The 17,135-nt window shown below is 38.1% G+C and overlaps 4 protein-coding genes and 1 pseudogene across 9 annotated transcripts in view; 3 read left to right on the plus strand and 2 right to left on the minus strand.

The window, feature by feature from the left end:
- Nucleotides 1-655, minus strand: part of Cog5 (component of oligomeric golgi complex 5) — a 275,944-nt gene extending 275,289 nt beyond the window's left edge. Inside the window, exon 1 of the mRNA XM_033756778.1 lies at nucleotides 475-655. Within this exon, the coding sequence (XP_033612669.1) occupies nucleotides 475-568 (94 nt within the window). The 5' untranslated portion in view covers nucleotides 569-655. The remainder of the gene's footprint in view (nucleotides 1-474) is intronic.
- Dus4l (dihydrouridine synthase 4 like) lies at nucleotides 642-14,985 on the plus strand. 5 transcript variants are annotated; one of them, XM_010634074.2, is made up of 8 exons: nucleotides 642-723; nucleotides 1,315-1,382; nucleotides 2,756-2,892; nucleotides 8,935-9,056; nucleotides 10,772-10,889; nucleotides 12,049-12,171; nucleotides 13,332-13,558; nucleotides 14,231-14,984. In XM_010634074.2, the coding sequence occupies exons 3-8, from the start codon at nucleotides 2,777-2,779 to the stop codon at nucleotides 14,476-14,478; spliced, it is 954 nt and encodes a 317-aa protein (XP_010632376.1). In that variant the 5' UTR covers nucleotides 642-723; nucleotides 1,315-1,382; nucleotides 2,756-2,776; the 3' UTR covers nucleotides 14,479-14,984. The 5 variants fall into 5 exon arrangements, with proteins under 5 accessions (XP_010632376.1, XP_010632374.1, XP_010632378.1 ...); XM_010634072.2 differs by having other exon boundaries at nucleotides 650-903; XM_010634075.2 differs by lacking the exon at nucleotides 642-723 and adding an exon at nucleotides 913-1,177.
- Nucleotides 2,913-4,235, plus strand: LOC104869057 (annotated as a pseudogene).
- Nucleotides 7,946-8,925, minus strand: LOC104869049 (carcinoembryonic antigen-related cell adhesion molecule 8-like). The gene is given in 2 exon segments (XM_033756796.1): nucleotides 7,946-8,350; nucleotides 8,352-8,925. Coding segments are annotated over 2 exon segments (747 nt in total). The 5' UTR covers nucleotides 8,757-8,925; the 3' UTR covers nucleotides 7,946-8,008.
- Nucleotides 14,986-16,897: 1,912 nt separating the features above from the next.
- Nucleotides 16,898-17,135, plus strand: part of Bcap29 (B cell receptor associated protein 29) — a 44,213-nt gene continuing 43,975 nt past the window's right edge. The window contains exon 1 of one of the 2 annotated variants that reach the window (XM_010634070.3): nucleotides 16,898-17,048. The gene's annotated coding sequence lies outside the window, so the exon portion shown is untranslated. Of the gene's footprint in view, nucleotides 17,053-17,135 lie in introns of both variants that reach the window. The other variant, XM_010634071.3, reaches the window with a different exon arrangement.

A 17,135-nucleotide genomic window follows, 5' to 3' on the forward strand; every position in this document is an offset into this window, starting at 1 on the left:
AGTGAGTTCCAGGTCAGTCTCAACTACATAGTGAGACCCTGTCTGAAAAAAGAAAAAGAAAAAAAAAGAAAAAGGAGCCCCTGCTTCGAAAGTGTCTGCCGTTCGTTCTGTCTCACACTTCTCTTACGGTCGGCTGCTTCGCCCTTCTGTCCAGAACTGCGGTAGCTGCCAAAGAGGGTCGCCGGGCGCTGGGTCCTGGAACTTCAAGGGAAGCCCGGGGCGCGAGGGGGGCCGAGCTGAAATGGGGAGCCACCAGACGCGAGGAATACAGACACGGTTAAGGGGGTGGAAGTTGCCGGGACAATTCTGACTGGGGCAGCTGCGCCGGACAACCGGGGGCCGTCGGAGGGGAGTAGTCACGTCGAGACCCGTAAACTTTCTGCACAAGCGACGGGCTGAGTCCACCACTGGGACCCAGGCACCGCACAGGATAGTTCCCCAGCCCCACGGCCGGGCCAGACCCCGACTTCTTACCGTCCTGCAGAAGCTCCCGCACAGTCGCTGCAGCCACTCCAGAACCTAGACACCCCAGGCCCGCCACGGCGACGCCGCCGACGCCACTTTCCATGTTGGCAGGTGCGGAGTCGCTGGCGTCAGTGGCGGGGCGCCCCGCCCCGGTGATGACGCAGAATCTCGGCGACGCCCGCGGGCCTGCGGCTTCACTGAGCGGGTCTGGCCTGAGTCTCCGGGTTATCTGAGGTGGCGGCCGCAGAGGACCTGGGGGTAAGGGCCCGACAGTCGAGGAGGACAAGACCACCGAGCTGGCGCTGCCTACCGACTACCGCCGCAGACCGAGCTGCGCCCCGGCGCCGGGGAGAAGGAGGAGGCAGGCGCCGGAACGTGGCCTCGGCGCTTAGCTCTAAAGCCAGGGCCCAGCGGCGCAGAGCACGAGGGAGCTCAGAGGTTTCTGAGAGCTTGCCTTCACAGCTTTATCTTTCTCTGCATTGATTGGCAATAAGTGGTTAATAAAGTGCCGGGAAAAGCTTGTGAAGAAAAGTTGTTAACCGCTGTTCTAAGGAAATAAACCTAAATGCCTCGAATACTCAACTCAGTGAACAAGTCTCATGCTACGCTGTATTGTGCTTTCTCTCCGAGGGTTTTCCCTAATTTGATTGCTCTCAGCCGTGATGTAAATAGAATGGATTGTTCTTAAAGGAAGTCACATGAATTGCCAAGGGTAGTGTATTCTGTGACTCTTGTTAGATATTATCTATAATACGCAGAACTAATCTGTAATAATTATTGCTAGTGGCGAATAGCATTCTGTGAATTATGGGATGTTTTTATTTCTTCCTTGGCTTTTTTTCTTTACAGTGGAAGATTTTAGAGCATATACTCATACAGTGAAAAGTTGAGCCCCACTCTGCAAAAGGAGGTAATAGGTAAGGGTAGAAGCCCATTTCATCAAACGGTTGTGCAGGGTGCAATGGAGTTATGTAATGACTTCAGGAGTCTCAAGTTTGACAGCACATTGAAATCACGTGAAGAACAATTAATCATACTGATGCCTGCATCTTATAAACTGAGAAATTGAGATTTAATTGGCCTACGATATGACTTGGGCATCTTGAGTCTTATAAGCTGCCTAGTGTACAATCGAGGTTGAAAGCTACTGAATTATTCAGCAAATACATATTGAGGGAGACCTGCCTGCTATTTACTATGATTACAAGACTGAATAAAAATGAAATCATTCTTTCTAAAGCCACTAAAATGAACTTGCCACTGGATTCTTTAGTCTATATTCTTTTGTGATGGTTAAGACATTTATGCCTTCCTTTGTAATACTCTGGCCTCTTGGTTTTTGAATATCACTCTTCAGGGTTATTCTTCCAAGCTCCAAAATCCATCTGTCTCAGTCTCCTTCGCATTCTCCTTTTTTTCTCTGTTGCTTAAATGTTCGCGCTTCAGATAATTTCTTAGAAGCTTTGACATCTTTAAGTGCCTTGATCATGTTTTAGTTTAACTTGTTATCTATGGTTAAAACTTCCAATTTTGAGTAATTAGACCTTATAAAGTTAGCTTCTATCTGTTTCTAAGTTACTAAGGTCAAAAATCTGAATATGAAAAGCAGAGATTGGAATATCAGAAGCTTCAAACCCTGAAATAATCAAATTATTTTTCTGAAATGATATTTCAAATACAGTATAGCAAATATGAAACACTTGGAACTATGTAATTTCATCACTTATAATTCATGAGACAAAAGCGATTTACTGTTCAATTATTACTGTAATTGAAAATTTCATGATACTACATTTAAGTTTTTTAAATAATAAAAATTCATTTGCCTTTTGATTCACAAAGAATTGCAATAAAAATACCAGGATATTCTACTAGAGTTGTTCTATTAATGCCATTTAACTTTCCTGAATATACCATGGTATTTTAAAGTTCCAGTCATTTTTAGTATTGTATAGGAGATAATTCAAATCAAATCTGTTTGTCAATGCCAAACACAGTAAAATGTAAAAAGTTTAAAAAATATGAGAAATCATAATATGATATACTAGCAAACAACTTCCAGTTTTCTACATCTTGGTTTATTCACAGCTCTTATGTATTGTTTTTCACATTTATAAGTGAAGGCAGAATTGTATTATCCTATTTGATAATGTGAAAAGAAGCTAAAACAATTTCTAAGCTCACAAGCCTGATAGAAAATAAATATTGGTGGTATTTGAAATTGTTACAAAGTTGGGAATTCATCAAATAAAAATACATTTTCTCTATGCAAACTGATTATCTTTTTCAGATTTGAAACAAATCTGCACTCATGAAGAGTAACTCCCTACAAACCACAATATGTCAAGAAAAAAAAAAAGATCCAATCGAAATTCTTCATTCTGGGCAGCTGGTAAAAGTCTGTGCCCCAATGGTTCGATATTCAAAGTAAGTACTGTTAATGGTTAATGAATAAGGTGTAATGTCCCTTTCATGCTCTGACTTTTTAAAAGTACTATAGAGGATCTTACCACTTTGATGCCACTTTCACATGAAGTTAGCAGTATACAAGGCTAAGTGATATCCCTGATGTGTTTCCTACCGACATTCCAGGGACTGAAGGGAACTTCAAATTAGCCAGACACGTTTCCTTTGTTGACTGTTCTGGCCATGGTTATTTTGATGACTGCTATGCTAAATATGGTGCAGCAATAATGGATACAGCTATCCTGTTGATAGCTAGTACTGAATCTTACCTTCAGCCTCAGACTTTTGAATATGTACCTGGCTGCAGTAGAAATCATGAAACTGAAGCATATTTTGATCTTTCAAAATAAAATTGATTTGATAAAAGAGGATAAAGGAGAGTATGGACAGATCTTGTACAAGGTGCAATCGCAGAAGGACCTCCCCGTTATTCCAATTTCTGCCCAGCTGAAAGACAGTATTGCAGTTGACTATGAGGACGTAGTAAAAATACTAGTACTACTTCCTAGAGACTTTACTTCAGAACCTTGACTTATTAGGTCATCAAACCTGGTTGTGAAGTTGATGATCTTAAAAGTTGTAGCTGGTGGTGTTATTCTAAGAGAGGTATTAAAGATGGGCCAGGAAATAGAAGTCCAACTTTGTATTGTTTCCAAAGGTAGTGAAGGAAAACTCATATGTAAACCAATCTTTTGTAAAATCGTATTACTTTTTGTGGAACATAATGATCTTCAGTATGGTGTTCCAGGGAGTCTTACTGGAGTTGAAACAAAAATCAACTCCACTTTGTACCATTCCAACAGAATGATAAAGCAGATACTTGGTGCAGTTGGAACTTTACCTGAACATTTCATGGTACCGGAAATTTCCTATTTTCTACTCAGTTTCTAGGTTTACGTACTGAAGGAGACAACAAAGTGGCAGTGGTCCAAAAGCTGTCTAAAATTGAAGAGCTTCAGGGTCAGGGATTTAGCTCAGTGGCACCATGCCTGCCTTGCAAGCGCAAAGTCCTGAATTCGACCCCCAGTAACAAAAAAAAAAAAAAAAATTTAAGATGTTATGGTCAACAGAGGAGCTTCATCAACAAGAGGGAGAGTTAGTGCTATCAGGCTGATTTGGACAACATTGTTTTGACTAATCCTATGTGCAGAGAGTAGGAGAAAAAAGTTACCCTTTGCCAAACAGTTGAAAAACTCTGGCATTTAATTGGTTGGAATCAGAATGAACAAGAGTGACAATAAAACCAACTTTAGATGATGACTGCAAATCCCTGTTAAATAATACATTTGTATGGAGTTGGAATTTCTCTTAACCTAGGAGTTTATTTTCAAAGCAACACTAGGGAATTAATTTCACAGCTTATTACCTTAGTAGCTATAACATTCTCATTTTTGGTAATGAATATTTAATCTCTAGTATTAATATAAAATCTACAGTAGATTTTTAAAAAATAAAGTACTATAAAACAACTTACTGTATGAGATTCTCAAACTCTTGGCTTTGGAATCATGTCCTAGAATTCAGTCCTAGTATTGCCACTTGCCTGGTATATATGTGTGCGGCCTCAGTACAGAATTCCTCCGATGGTAGTGGTTGTAACTCCCACATATATGGATATAGTGGATATTAGACATTAAAATATTAATGTACAAGTTTTGGTGTAAATACACATCTTGGACAAATACAGAGGCATGCATCTGCTAGGTCACAAAAAAAACCATCAGACTTCTAGAGTGGTAGTACCGTTTTATATTTCCATCTAATACCATATAAGGGATCCAGTTTCTCCTCCACCAACTTTTGATACTGGCACTGTTTTTGTTTTAACCACTTTAATAGCTATGTAGTTTTAAAACTACACATTGTGGTTTTACTGTGCATATCTTTTTTTTTTTTTTAGACCCTGGGATTGAACTCAGGACCTTGTGCTTGCAAGGCAGGTGCAGTGCCATTGAGCTAAAATCCCGGCCCCACTTTGCATTTCTTATATGCCTAATGATGTTGTATATCTTTGCATATGTTTACTTATCATCTGTATGTTTTCAAAGAATGTTTCTTCCCCTTTTTGTGCCCATATTCTAATTAGGTTGCTTTTTTGCAATTAAGGATTTTTAACTTTGTTAGAAAATACTTGAACCATAATATTTACCTCTTAATCATTTTTAAGTGTATAGTTCAATAGTGTTGATAATTTTTTAAATTATTTATATCTTTAAGATTTTAATGTAATGAGATTCTCATTTTTAAAAAATTAAAGTTTTGATTTGGTTGTTGTTAAGAGTAGGAAGAATTTATTGAAAGAAAGATAGCCTCTGTCTAAGAAAGACAGAAAGGGCACCAGAAAGTGGGTTGCCCCTCAATTTATTTTTTTTAGAATAAAGATTTAGTGCACAGATACAACCTGAAGCCAACAGAAAAAGATCTTTGTCCTTTCATTTCCCTAAGAAAACACTGTGGTTACTAAGGATAGGCCAAAAAACAAACAAAAATGCAGTCCTCTGAGCTGTAGGCTTAACACATAGAACACATTGAACTATGACACTGATCTGATGTGCAAGTGTGCAATAAGTATGTACGCATACCTACCTACCTGCTTTCTGTCATTGTAGGGTATTGTAGCAGATCAAGGTGGGGTTAGAAATGTGGAAAGGCCATAAGAGTGAAAAGGAAAATGAAGGTTACAGTGGTTCTTCGACCAGTAGTATAATAATGCTTTGCTAGTTACTTTAATTTAGGAGCGGACTAAAAAAGTTGTTTTGAAATAACTGGTACCTGTAAGGGATATATATATATATATATTCTCTAAAACTCTCCATTTCTGTTTTGATTAGCAAGAAGACTTCTATGGGGCTGATTTTTTTCTCTACCCACTGATAATTCCAGGTGTCCAGCTTCTTCAACCCCCAACCCTGGGATATTTAAAAGGGGAAAACAGAAAAAACAGGGAAATGACCACCCTATAATTTCTCTGGATACAATGTCACTAGCCTGTCTACCATCTTCTCTTCGCCTTTCAGTTTTTTCCTATTTTTTGATATATGATGCCCACTTTTTTATTATACTTAGTAAGAACAGGAAAAAGTTCATCTACTCCATCTTTCCATAAGCAGAGCTCACTAGTAAATTTTTTTTGGTGTCTGATAAACACTTTTTATTAAATAGCACACATTTTATAAACAATCAGAAGTAGCTTTAGCCAGGCAAATTTAAATAACCCAGCAGCATAGCATGGATGAGTGAAAATACATACAGTCTGTATCAGCGCTGGAGATCACTGGAAGAGCTGTCTTAGTAGGAGAACTCCCAGTGAATTCTCTTAGAGGAGGCCTGTTAGAAATAGCATTGTGATCAGTGAATATCAAAATCCCTTTACAGCCCCAAAGATATTTCACCTGTATAGCAAAAGGCTACGCAAGAACATTTGCCTTTCCTTCTCTTGTCCTTTTTCATTCTAAGTCACACTGGGACTCACAGATCCCATGGGAGAAAAGGTAAGTTTCAGAGGCTGATCCGAAAATCCAGGATAGGGTAATCCTCATGTCCTCACACCCTTTTGCTACCCTCATTCCCAAGGAGCATCAATACCAGTGCAACTTGCAAAGCCATAAACAGAGCCATCAGCAAGGAACCTGTTAAGGCACTCCCACTTTGCAAGCATCAAACCCTTGCAGAGACCAAGGTTTCCTGAGACACTGGGGCAGACAGGTAGAAAATGCACAGGCACAAACATGGAACAGAAGGGCAGCTAGTGACTGGTCTGACACAGCTAGAAGCTGAGCCAAGCTCGTTTCTTGCACAAATGAGGAAAGCCTCTTTTTTTATTTAAAGCCTTTTATAAAAATGCCTTGAGAGGCTCTTGGCCAAGGAGGTTTGAGGGATTTTGGTACCTTCCTGTCCCAAGATAAGTCAGATCAACTTACTTTTACAGCTAAATAAGAATAGCCCTTTTCACAGAAGTAAGCAGTCACAAATACTAAAATAGTAGAATGTCTCAGAAAAGGGGAAAAACCATGTGCCTTCAGTTGTGCGTTTTTTAATAATTTAAAATAACTGATGGTTAACTCTGTTCTTTTCCCAAGTTCCCAGCAGATTGCATCTATTTAAAGTTGAATTCCCTTATAAAGTTGTAGTCTTTTTTTCCAGACACTCCCTTGAGTAAAGGCCACACAGGTATTAAAGATATATGTGCACTTTTGCATTTTCCATTGGGAATTGCCCGTGGACCAAATCATTTCCCTAGTTGTTTTGGTGGATTCTCTGGAGATGGGCTTGGCAGAGGAGTTAGGTGGTACTTTAGCTAAGCGGCAAGATGTTTAGACCCTGATCTGACAGTGGAGCAAAGTATAGAATTTCCCAATGCAGTATTGGTTACATATTTGATTTCCTTGGCTATGGTGGATTTCAGGGTTTGGAGAGAAAGTAAAAGACATTATTGATTTAACTTTTTTTTTTTCCTGACACATGCTCTTAGGTGGAAAAGGAAATAACCCTCAAGGTTATGGCAAATTCACGTTACACTCTGATAGGACAGGCCTGGGATGGGAAGAAATGAGTATGCTCTGAATAAATAACTTAAAAACAAATCTAGGCTGGGAATAAGGGGAGGGTCAGGGAAGTTCTGGCAACTCTCTTCCAAAATTGACTTTGCCAATTTTCAATGACAAGAAGGGTTGGGTTTCCTACAGACTCCCAGATGTACCTTTTCATTTATTGGCATTGGAGGAGGTGCTGCAGCCTAGAGGTGCTGTATTAGGGAGGATGGGGGGGGTGCTTTTTTCCTCTTTCTGAGTGTAATAAAATCTTGAGGCCGGTGAGAGATGTAGAGTATGTCAGCACTGCTATGACACGACAGGTTGCATTACTTTTTTACTTTTGAATAAATTTATTCTGGGGATGGGACATCTGAAATTGATTGCTTTGATTGTAGGACACAAGTTCTGGGAAAAATGTGCAATTTCATCCACCTTATTAGGGGTGTCGTCTGCGGCTCCTAGACCCACACATCTTCCTGAAACACAAGAAACACAAAAGAGCATTTAGCAGAGCTACCCCAGCCACAATTGGAACCATAATGCCATTAGATTTGGGGGGGGGGGCGAGGAGTTGGTGGTGGTGGTGGTGGTGGTATATATTTCACAGATAGACTGATGAGGTTACTTTTCTTGAAACTGCCAATTTTAGAGACCTGACACATATACTCCCCAACATCTGTCTTGAATGGTTCTATGGTGAGGGTGAAGTTGTCCACAGACAGAGTCTTCCTCTCTGTGAGCTCCAGAGTCTGGTTGTTGAAGTACCACTCAATGGAGAGTACATGCTCTTCTGAGGAGCAGGTCAGGACTGCAGTATCATTTTCTGGGAGTTCGGTTAGGGGGATCTGGAGAGAGGGTGCTAACACTGGCGGGTGTAAATGAAACTCCTCCAGATATCAAAACACTCAGAAAATTTTGCAATATGATTTGCACAGTATAGATTCCTATGTCTGCTGTAGTAAGGTTCTGCAACAGCATGGTTCCATCGCCATATATCGTCTCTCGGGTGTATGCCTGCCCATACGCAGAGCTGTCAGTGGCTAATGTAAATGCTCCAATTTTTCTGACAGGAGTAACCCATTCCCCTCTGTACCAGGTATAGGCTCTAGCGTTTCTTGTCCTATTCTTGATAACTAGAAGAACATCTTCCCCTATAGCAGTATCAAAAGGAAATGCTTCAATACTCATTTGGGCCGTGGTGGGTGGGCTCCAGGAGGTTAAAAGTGAGGCTGTCCACAGGAGCACCTGCCAGGAAACAAATCCTCTGTGGGAAGTGGCTGAGTGGGACTTCATGATTTCTGCTGCCTGCTCTGTCCTTGCATTGGAAAAGAACTTTAGCTTCAGAAAGGTTCCCAAGGAGGGCTGCTCAGGCAGGTCAGCTCTGCTGTCCTCTCTTCAGAAATATTTAATAATTAACTAAACTTATAAATACATATGGTATCTTCTGAATACATAGTTTATATGTTCACAGGTTGGCCTTTAGAACACTAGTGAGAAGATACTGTTGTGATCTGTGTTACACACCAATGATAGTTGCTGCTGATTTTGTCAGATCTGTAAAAGCCAGAGACAGTGAATTTACCGTCAACCAAGGTATGTGAAACCACAGTTTGCTGACTTTGTAAAACTTAAGAACAAATTCTTTTTGTACAAACTCAGCCATTCTATCTAATCAGAGACAACATAATTCAAAGATTTTATAGTCCTGTCCTTAAAATGTCTTTAGTATTTAAATAGCATACTTGGGCCAGGGATTTAGCTCAGCAGTTCGGTGGCCTGCCTTGCAAGCGCAAGGACCCAAGTTCAATCCCCGGTACCAAAAAAAAAGAAAAAAAAAATCATACTAGGTACCTTATAAACACATTATAAACAGTGATCTATACAAGTATAATGTCAGCCTTTCTTAAGGCCTACTACCTTTGCTCGTGGAGTATTATGTAAAATAAATTTCTGTCTCATTACCTATAATCTTGTCCCATTCCAAATCACCCTCCAAACACCCCATGAGACTTGTCATTAGACATATTTTATTTTTAGCTGTAACCAGGGATTGAACTCTGGACCTTGAATTTGTGAGACGTTTGCAATGCCACTGAGCTAAATCCCTGGCCCATTTTAATTTAAATATGATCGTGTCTCTTCCCTTTTTACTGTCCTCCTTGTACCTCTCATTGTCTACAACAATGGTTGTCATTGTTAGCCCTAGACTAGAGGGATTAGTATTATCCAGACACTTAACCAGAAATGAAAATTTTCCAGCTCTCCCCTAGACCACCTGAATCAGAAACTGTAGGTGTATGGTTTTGAAAAGCCATCCAAGTAATTCTGAGCTTGCTAAAGGTTGAGAACTTAAAGACTACAGTTACAGCAGTACCCTCTCACTACCTCTCCTGCAGCCTTCCATTAGTTGCTTCCTACAGCCCACCTATTTTTTCTTCTAAATTTACTTTTAAGTATCTGAACATGTCCTGTTCTCTCACACTTTCAAATTAGAATGGTCTTCCCAGTCATGTCTTTGTCCCAGATAGTCTCTCTCTGGCAGATTATAGTTTATGATTTTTTTTTTTTTTTTTTTTTTATTGGTACCAGGGATCGAACTCGGGTCCCTGCGCTTGCGAGGCAGGTGGCAAGACCACTGAGCCAAATCCCTGGCCCTAGTTTATGATTCTTAACTAAGCTCTCAGTTTGTAGCCAGGGAAGCTTTCCTGACCACTCTTCATTTATACCCTCCCTCCTAAGAAGAATCCCTTGTTGCATGCAATCCTGGTGCATTATAATTTCCTCATTCTGTGCCTATCTCTCCCACTGGCTTATGGGTTCTGAGGACCAGAGCTATAAAAAAAAAATCTTGATTTGTGTCCTCAGCATCTAACACTGTGTTGAAAATAGATGGTTGTTAAACTGAAAATCTGTAGTTTGAAGTACAAAAGGGAAAAGCATCCTCCACCCCCAAGAAAATAAAAGCAAATTTTTCTGTACCATCATAATTCTGAAAATTGATGGATGGCCATAAAAGCAATAAATCAGTATGCAAGAGAAGTGGAAGAGGTAATGACCAGAAATCTTCAGGATGGGGGTCTGCTTGTCAAGAGTCTAGGAACACTTTTGATATTATCAAATTTTGTACTGTTTGGGTTTTTAGTGTAAATACTTTAAAGATATTTTTAATGTTGTAATGTTATCTCATTTGAACAGATGCTACTTAGGCCAAAAGTATTTATTAGTATTTTGTTTACAAATGTTAGAGTGCAGTATCTGTGTAGGGGTGTATTCTGTGTATTTTAATGTTGAGCTATTGGTTTTATCAGGTGATTGCCCATTGATTGTTCAGTTTGCTGCTAATGACGCAAGACTTTTATCTGATGCTGCTCGTATAGTGTGTCCTTATGCGAATGGAATAGACATTAACTGTGGTTGCCCTCAGAGGTAAAGCTCAAAGAAGTTGGAAGTGATTTTTAAAGGATTAGGAAAAAACTATGTGAACTTGGTAAAATACCCTTCTGGTTTTCCAAAAATTAAAAAGAAAAAACAAAATTAAAGCATCAAGGCTCTAAACAAAAAAGGAGAAAGAAAACTACAAAGATAGATTATTTTGTAATATAATTTCATACCAAGTATGGTATCTCATACCTGGAATCCCATCACTCAAACACTGAGGCAAAAGGATCTCAAGTTCAAGATGAAATAATGAGATTCTATTTCAAAAAAAGAAAAAGGAATATAACTTCAGAGGTTTTTCTGACGGCTGAAGTGGTATATAGACCCTTGACAAGTGTTTTGTGTCCTTCAACACTAGCATTTTTTGCATGGATCTGCCTTCAGCCTTATCTATAAATAATTATATGAGAATCTAATGTTTATGACAATCCTTAAAATGTATTTTTACTATTACTTTTTTTTTTTGGCTCTAAAAACTGATTCTGTGATTTGGGAGATGCCATGTGTTTTTTCATAATTAATTTACCTCACAAGAGCCTTATAATCACCTTTTTATTCTATCCTGTAGTTATGGTATTTGGTTGGGTTTACATGACTGGGTTTGGAAGGATGGACTTGATTTGACAATAATATCCCTACTATATTCTAGGTTATTTGTCAATTCAAAACATGTCCAAAGAATAAAATCAAGTTTTTAAGTACACATAATCTACATCAGATTACACATATTTGTGTACTTATTAAGACAGTTAAATAAGCTAATAGTCTTGATTGCAATGCTGTAAACCAAAAATATCATTCTATTAAGACATATATAAAACCTCTTGTTACACACATAAACATCAAATTTGGAATTTTAAAAATCTGAAATAATTGCTGTTAATTACTTAAATTTGTTTTGGTTGAATGAATTCTAATTTAATATTCTCACCTGCCAGTGGAAACTGAGTATTTTTTGATCTGGGAATATGTTTTCCTAATCACATTGGTCCACTTAGAAGTGTTGACCTATGAATTTTAAAAATCTGCATCATTCCAGATCACTAGATAAATACATAGGTGCATTTACATTTCAATGCTTTTAGAATTTTATCTTCTCTTTATCTGCTGTTTATAATTCATCTGTTACTGCATCTGCTTTATAAAGGTGGGCAATGGCAGAAGGTTATGGAGCTTGCTTAATAAATAAGCCAGAGCTTGTTCAAGATATGGTGAAACAAGTAAGAAATCAAGTGGAAAACCCCAGATTTTCAGTTTCTATTAAGATAAGGTAAAGGTAACATTTAATCTCTTCATCTGTAATCTATTAGTGACATTAACCTATGAATGTAATGAATTTATAATTTATTTCTTACGAAATAAAAGTAGATCTCTTGTGTAGTGATGTGGGAGTGTCTGTCCTAAATAAACGAGTAGCTGATATATGGAAATGATGAAACAAGATATTTAATAAACAAGTATATAGTCTAATTTTTATTTATAATCCTAAATAACTTCCTCTTTTATGGTGTTTTGTTTTGTTTTTTACTGGGAATAAAACTCAGGACCTTGTACTTACAAGGCAGGTGCAGTGCCACTGAGCTAAATCACTGGCCCTCCTCCTTTTTTGGGGGGGTGGGGTACCAGGGATGAAACTCATGTCCTTGTGCTTGCAAGGCAGGCACCAGAACCACTGAGCTAAATCCTGAGCCATCCTCTTTTTATTTTTTAATAAAATTAAAATATCTGTTTATTTAAAGATCTCACCAAATTCTCAACTTTTTCAAGTGCTGTTTAATTACATTCCTGGTACCAATAGTAGAAAATAGGAAAGACAAGCAAATACAGGCAAAAGATAGCTAGGCAAGGTGGTGCACACCGGTAATCCTAGCAGTCTGGGAGGCTGAGTCAGAAGGATCACAAGTTCAAGCCCAGTCTGGGCAGGCTAGCAAGATCCTATCTTAATAAAGGTAACAATTTAAAATGGCCTGGGAAAGTAGCTCAATGTAAAGGCCCTGGATTCAATCCCCGGTGAAGGAAAGAAGGAAGGAAGAAAATAGGAAATACAATTGCACTAAAATTTAACAATAAAACAAAATCAATTTTGGGGTATAGTCTCCTTAGGGGCTAGGACATACATATCAGCTATTAAAATAGCATCTGTCAGTTTATCTGGGGCAGTATTTTGATAACATTTTTTCATTTATCAGTCCAAAGGGAGATGCTCTAGATAACACAAAACTTACTTTTCCTCCTATTGTTGCCAAAAGAGAAATAACTATGAGATCTTTGGTGGGAACTGATCCCTAAACAAAACCTTACGCTATGAAATAAAATGTGATACAGCAAAGCTAAGTAATGTAGAAAATGAAATACCATTTTAGTTAATTAAAATTTTAGCATTAAGATGTGTGTGCTGTGAACAGATAGCATGTAATTTTGAAATAACAGGATCCATGATGACCTTAGAAGAACTGTAGACTTTTGTCGAAAGGCTGAAGCAACAGGAGTTAACTGGATTACAGTCCATGGAAGAACTGTTGAAGAAAGACATCAGCCAGTCCACTATGATGCCATTAAAATAATAAAGGAAAGTATGTCTATACCTGTGATTGCTAATGGAGACATCAGAAGCTTAAAAGAAGCAGAAAGTATGTGGCAAATTACTAGGACAGATGGTAAGCAATAAGTACTTGGATTTTTTTAAAATCTTTTAATTTGAAAGTAAAAAAATAGTGGGGGAGTAATGTTAATTTGATTTTCATTATTTCTCTTTAACACTGAGAAATATTTTCCTAGCAGAATTATTTAAGCGAAGCAATATATTAAAATGCTGCTACCTTTTTTACTTGGAAAGAATAGATTATTAACTGGGGTAAATCAGTTATTTTTCTACTACCGTCGTATCTAGTGCCCAGTTAGGAATCTTCTAGACAACCTATTAGTAAAATTAAAGCACCTAGAATAGAACGGGTTAATGAAAAGTTCATTGTCCAAAAGAACCTAAAACTGCTACACTCATTGTTCCCCTGAAATTACTTGCATGTGAATCAAGCCAGATGATAACTACAGCTAGATGGGAAAATGCATATAAACAGTATAATAAGCAGCCCAATTTATGAGTCTGGATTTACCGTAATGAAAAGCTAAAGACTAATTGTTTAGTGTAGATGTCCTAACTTGATTTTAAAAAGGTACTGAAGTAAATTTTTTATTGATTTAAATATCAATAATGTAATAAGGACATTGTGAAACCTTGTAATAAAACTTTAATATTAATTTAATTGCTTTTGAATTAATGACCATGGATTTTTAATATGTGAATGAATATACTGTGCTTTAATTTATAGGTGTGATGGTTGCAAGAGGACTCTTGGCAAACCCAGCCATGTTTGCTGGATATGAGGAAACACCACTCAAATGCATCTGGGACTGGGTTGACATTGCTCTTGAACTTGGAACTCCTTTTATGTGTTTCCATCAACATTTAATGTACATGATGGAAAAAATAACTTCAAGGCAGGAAAAAAGAATATTTAATGCACTGTCAAGCACATCAGCAGTTTTAGATTACCTTACAGACCATTATGGTATTTGACTGGACTTTCTATATTATTTTAATATATATATTTTATCTTATACTACAATGAAATCATACAAGATCACATCTTAGTATTTACTTTAAATCAGTGGCTCTCAACATTTAATATAAAAATAATCCCTGGGAGCATTTTTTGAAATTTAAGTCCGGGACTGCATCCTCAGATTCTGATTCAGTGAATCACGTGGACACAGAAAGTTACAGTTTTAAAGAGGAGTCAAGAACTAGGGGTGTAGATCAGTGATAGAACCCTTGCCTAGCATGAAGAAGGTCCTGGGTTCTATCCCCATCACTACCAAAAAATTAAACTTTTCTGAAAAAGCCCAAGTGGTTCAAACATCCTCCTGGTCATCCTAGGTCCAAACATTAACAAACTCTGCTCTGGATCTTGGTATGGACTGGGGTGGGGGTGTAGAGGCAATAAGGTTATTTTTTTTTCCTTAAAGGAATGTTTTTAATGCTTTTAAATAAAGCTTATTTTAATACTAAGAAAATATCCATATTGTATTTATTAGTTAACAAGTATGTTTTTAATAAAAAATAAATGCAGAGAAGTGGTGGAATAAATGCCAATATCCATATTTTTTAAAAAACAAATTCTGAATAGAGTTTACTCATTAAAAATCCAAATTGGAAGGTCAGACTGGTACACTTACTAATTTAATTAGGTGTGATGTATATAGTTTAAAACTCAGATTGCATGGAACTCTTTAAATGGCATTAAAGAGTACATTTCAAGCCTTCTAGAAACTTACATTTCAGAGTTTGATAAATATACCTGTACCTAAAGGATAAAAGTAATTGTGACCTCCTGCTTTTGTTGAGACAGGGTCTTGCCATGTAGCCCAGGCTTCAAACTCATGTCAATCCTCCTGCCTCCTTACTAAGTGCTAGGATTGCAGATGTGTGCCTGGTGCATTTTTTTTTTAATTAGTGTATGTTTCCAATACATAATAGTTATATTCATTTTTGGAAGTTGATACATATGTCATTTTTTTATCATTTTCTTTTTTTTTTTATCATTTTCAATCACTACCTCACCCTACACTCCCCCTCTCTATAAAAAAATGTGATAGCTCATCTGGAGATCATTTTATATATTTTTTAAAATATTTCCTAGTTAGTAACAACCAAATTTTAAGAAACTAATTTTCATACTATTTTTAGTAATGTTAATAATTTCTATGGCCCAGCTATTGATAATTGTAACATTAAACTCCTGTGGCTCAGTTTTACTCATTGATTTTGTTATTAGTGATTGTGTACTGCAAGAATTAAGGATCTCAGGTCGAAATAAAACAATTCACAGCTAAAATATTTTCTATTACCATAATGAAAACTTACGGAGATCAATTATCTAAAAATGTTTATTTCAAGAGTTTTTTAGCACTAAGTCAATTTTAACAAGCACTGTATTGCCACATTTTTCTTAGACATATTGTGTGCTTTTGACCTTATGAACAAAGCTTACTGTCTCACAACACTAACCAAAAGGAGGAAATTAAGAGTTTTTATTGGAAATAATAATGTCTCCTGAATTTCCAGGAAGGATCCCTAGTGAGTGGCCACCTATCACAGGTGACTATGGATTTACAATGACCAGTTGGAACTCAGGCTCTCACCCACTTACTCAATATGAAGAGTTTAAACAGGAAACTGGTTTTAAAGAAAAACGTTATTTTGCATTTCAAGTTCTTGTGGAACTCAGGAGCTAACTACGAACCAGGCTGCATTCACGTTGCCTGAGTAAGTTCAATCTTGAGCCAAAGTCCTAGTTCAGTCTATTCTTATCAATATTGCTCATCACCAAATTGTCAGACCTTTTCTCTAGCTTGCTGCAGCTAATCAAATAATTCGTTAGACTTTAACTTTTCAGTTTTGTACTTTTTAAAATAATTATTCGTCAAATCAACTGAAGTGAGTTACACTACGCACAGCAACATGGGGTCTGAGGATTTGGAAGGAACCAGTGTGGAACAGCAAAGAATTCTATGGGCTGGGGATTTAGCTCAGTGGCGTCATGCCTGCTTTGCAAGCTCAAAATCCTGAGTTTGATCCCCGGTAACAAAACAAAACAAAACAAATTCTAACGTATGATTAAAAATGACTTACTGATGGTTAATTTATGTTTTTCCCCCTTCTATTAACATGCAAAGTGTGATAAATATTGAAAAGGGCCGAGTTAAATGTGTCCTTACATTTTGTAATTACCTATTTTCAACATAATGGTTCCCCAAATACTCTGAAGGTAGGCTTCCGCACTTTCCTGATACGTTGTCAGTACTGGAAAAGCATTTTTCACTGCGCATACCCAAATATTTGGAAACCGGTAACTGATCACATCCCACACCCACCTTTACTACCACACCCAACAGCACCCTAAAGTGTATTTCCGCCTCCGCCGGTGATCGTCGGCAGTGGAAAGGGCGGGCGAAGGTGCCGGGGCAGTAAAGACGTCCAATTATCTCGCGTCGTCCAGAAGAAAGCGGTGCCCCCCACCCTGGCCCCTTAGCTGATGAAACTGAACTTCGGACCCTGAACTCACTCCGGGTCGCGGGCTGCGGCTGGTAGGTACGAACTGACAGGAACCGCGGCCCGGGTCGAAGCCTGAGTCCGCCGCTGGGGCCGCCCGGTCTGCGGGAGGGGGCGGGGCC

Source organism: Fukomys damarensis, unplaced genomic scaffold (assembly GCF_012274545.1).
Source record: "Fukomys damarensis isolate Sample0158 unplaced genomic scaffold, DMR_v1.0_HiC HiC_scaffold_4, whole genome shotgun sequence".
NCBI classification, from domain to species: domain Eukaryota; kingdom Metazoa; phylum Chordata; class Mammalia; order Rodentia; family Bathyergidae; genus Fukomys; species Fukomys damarensis.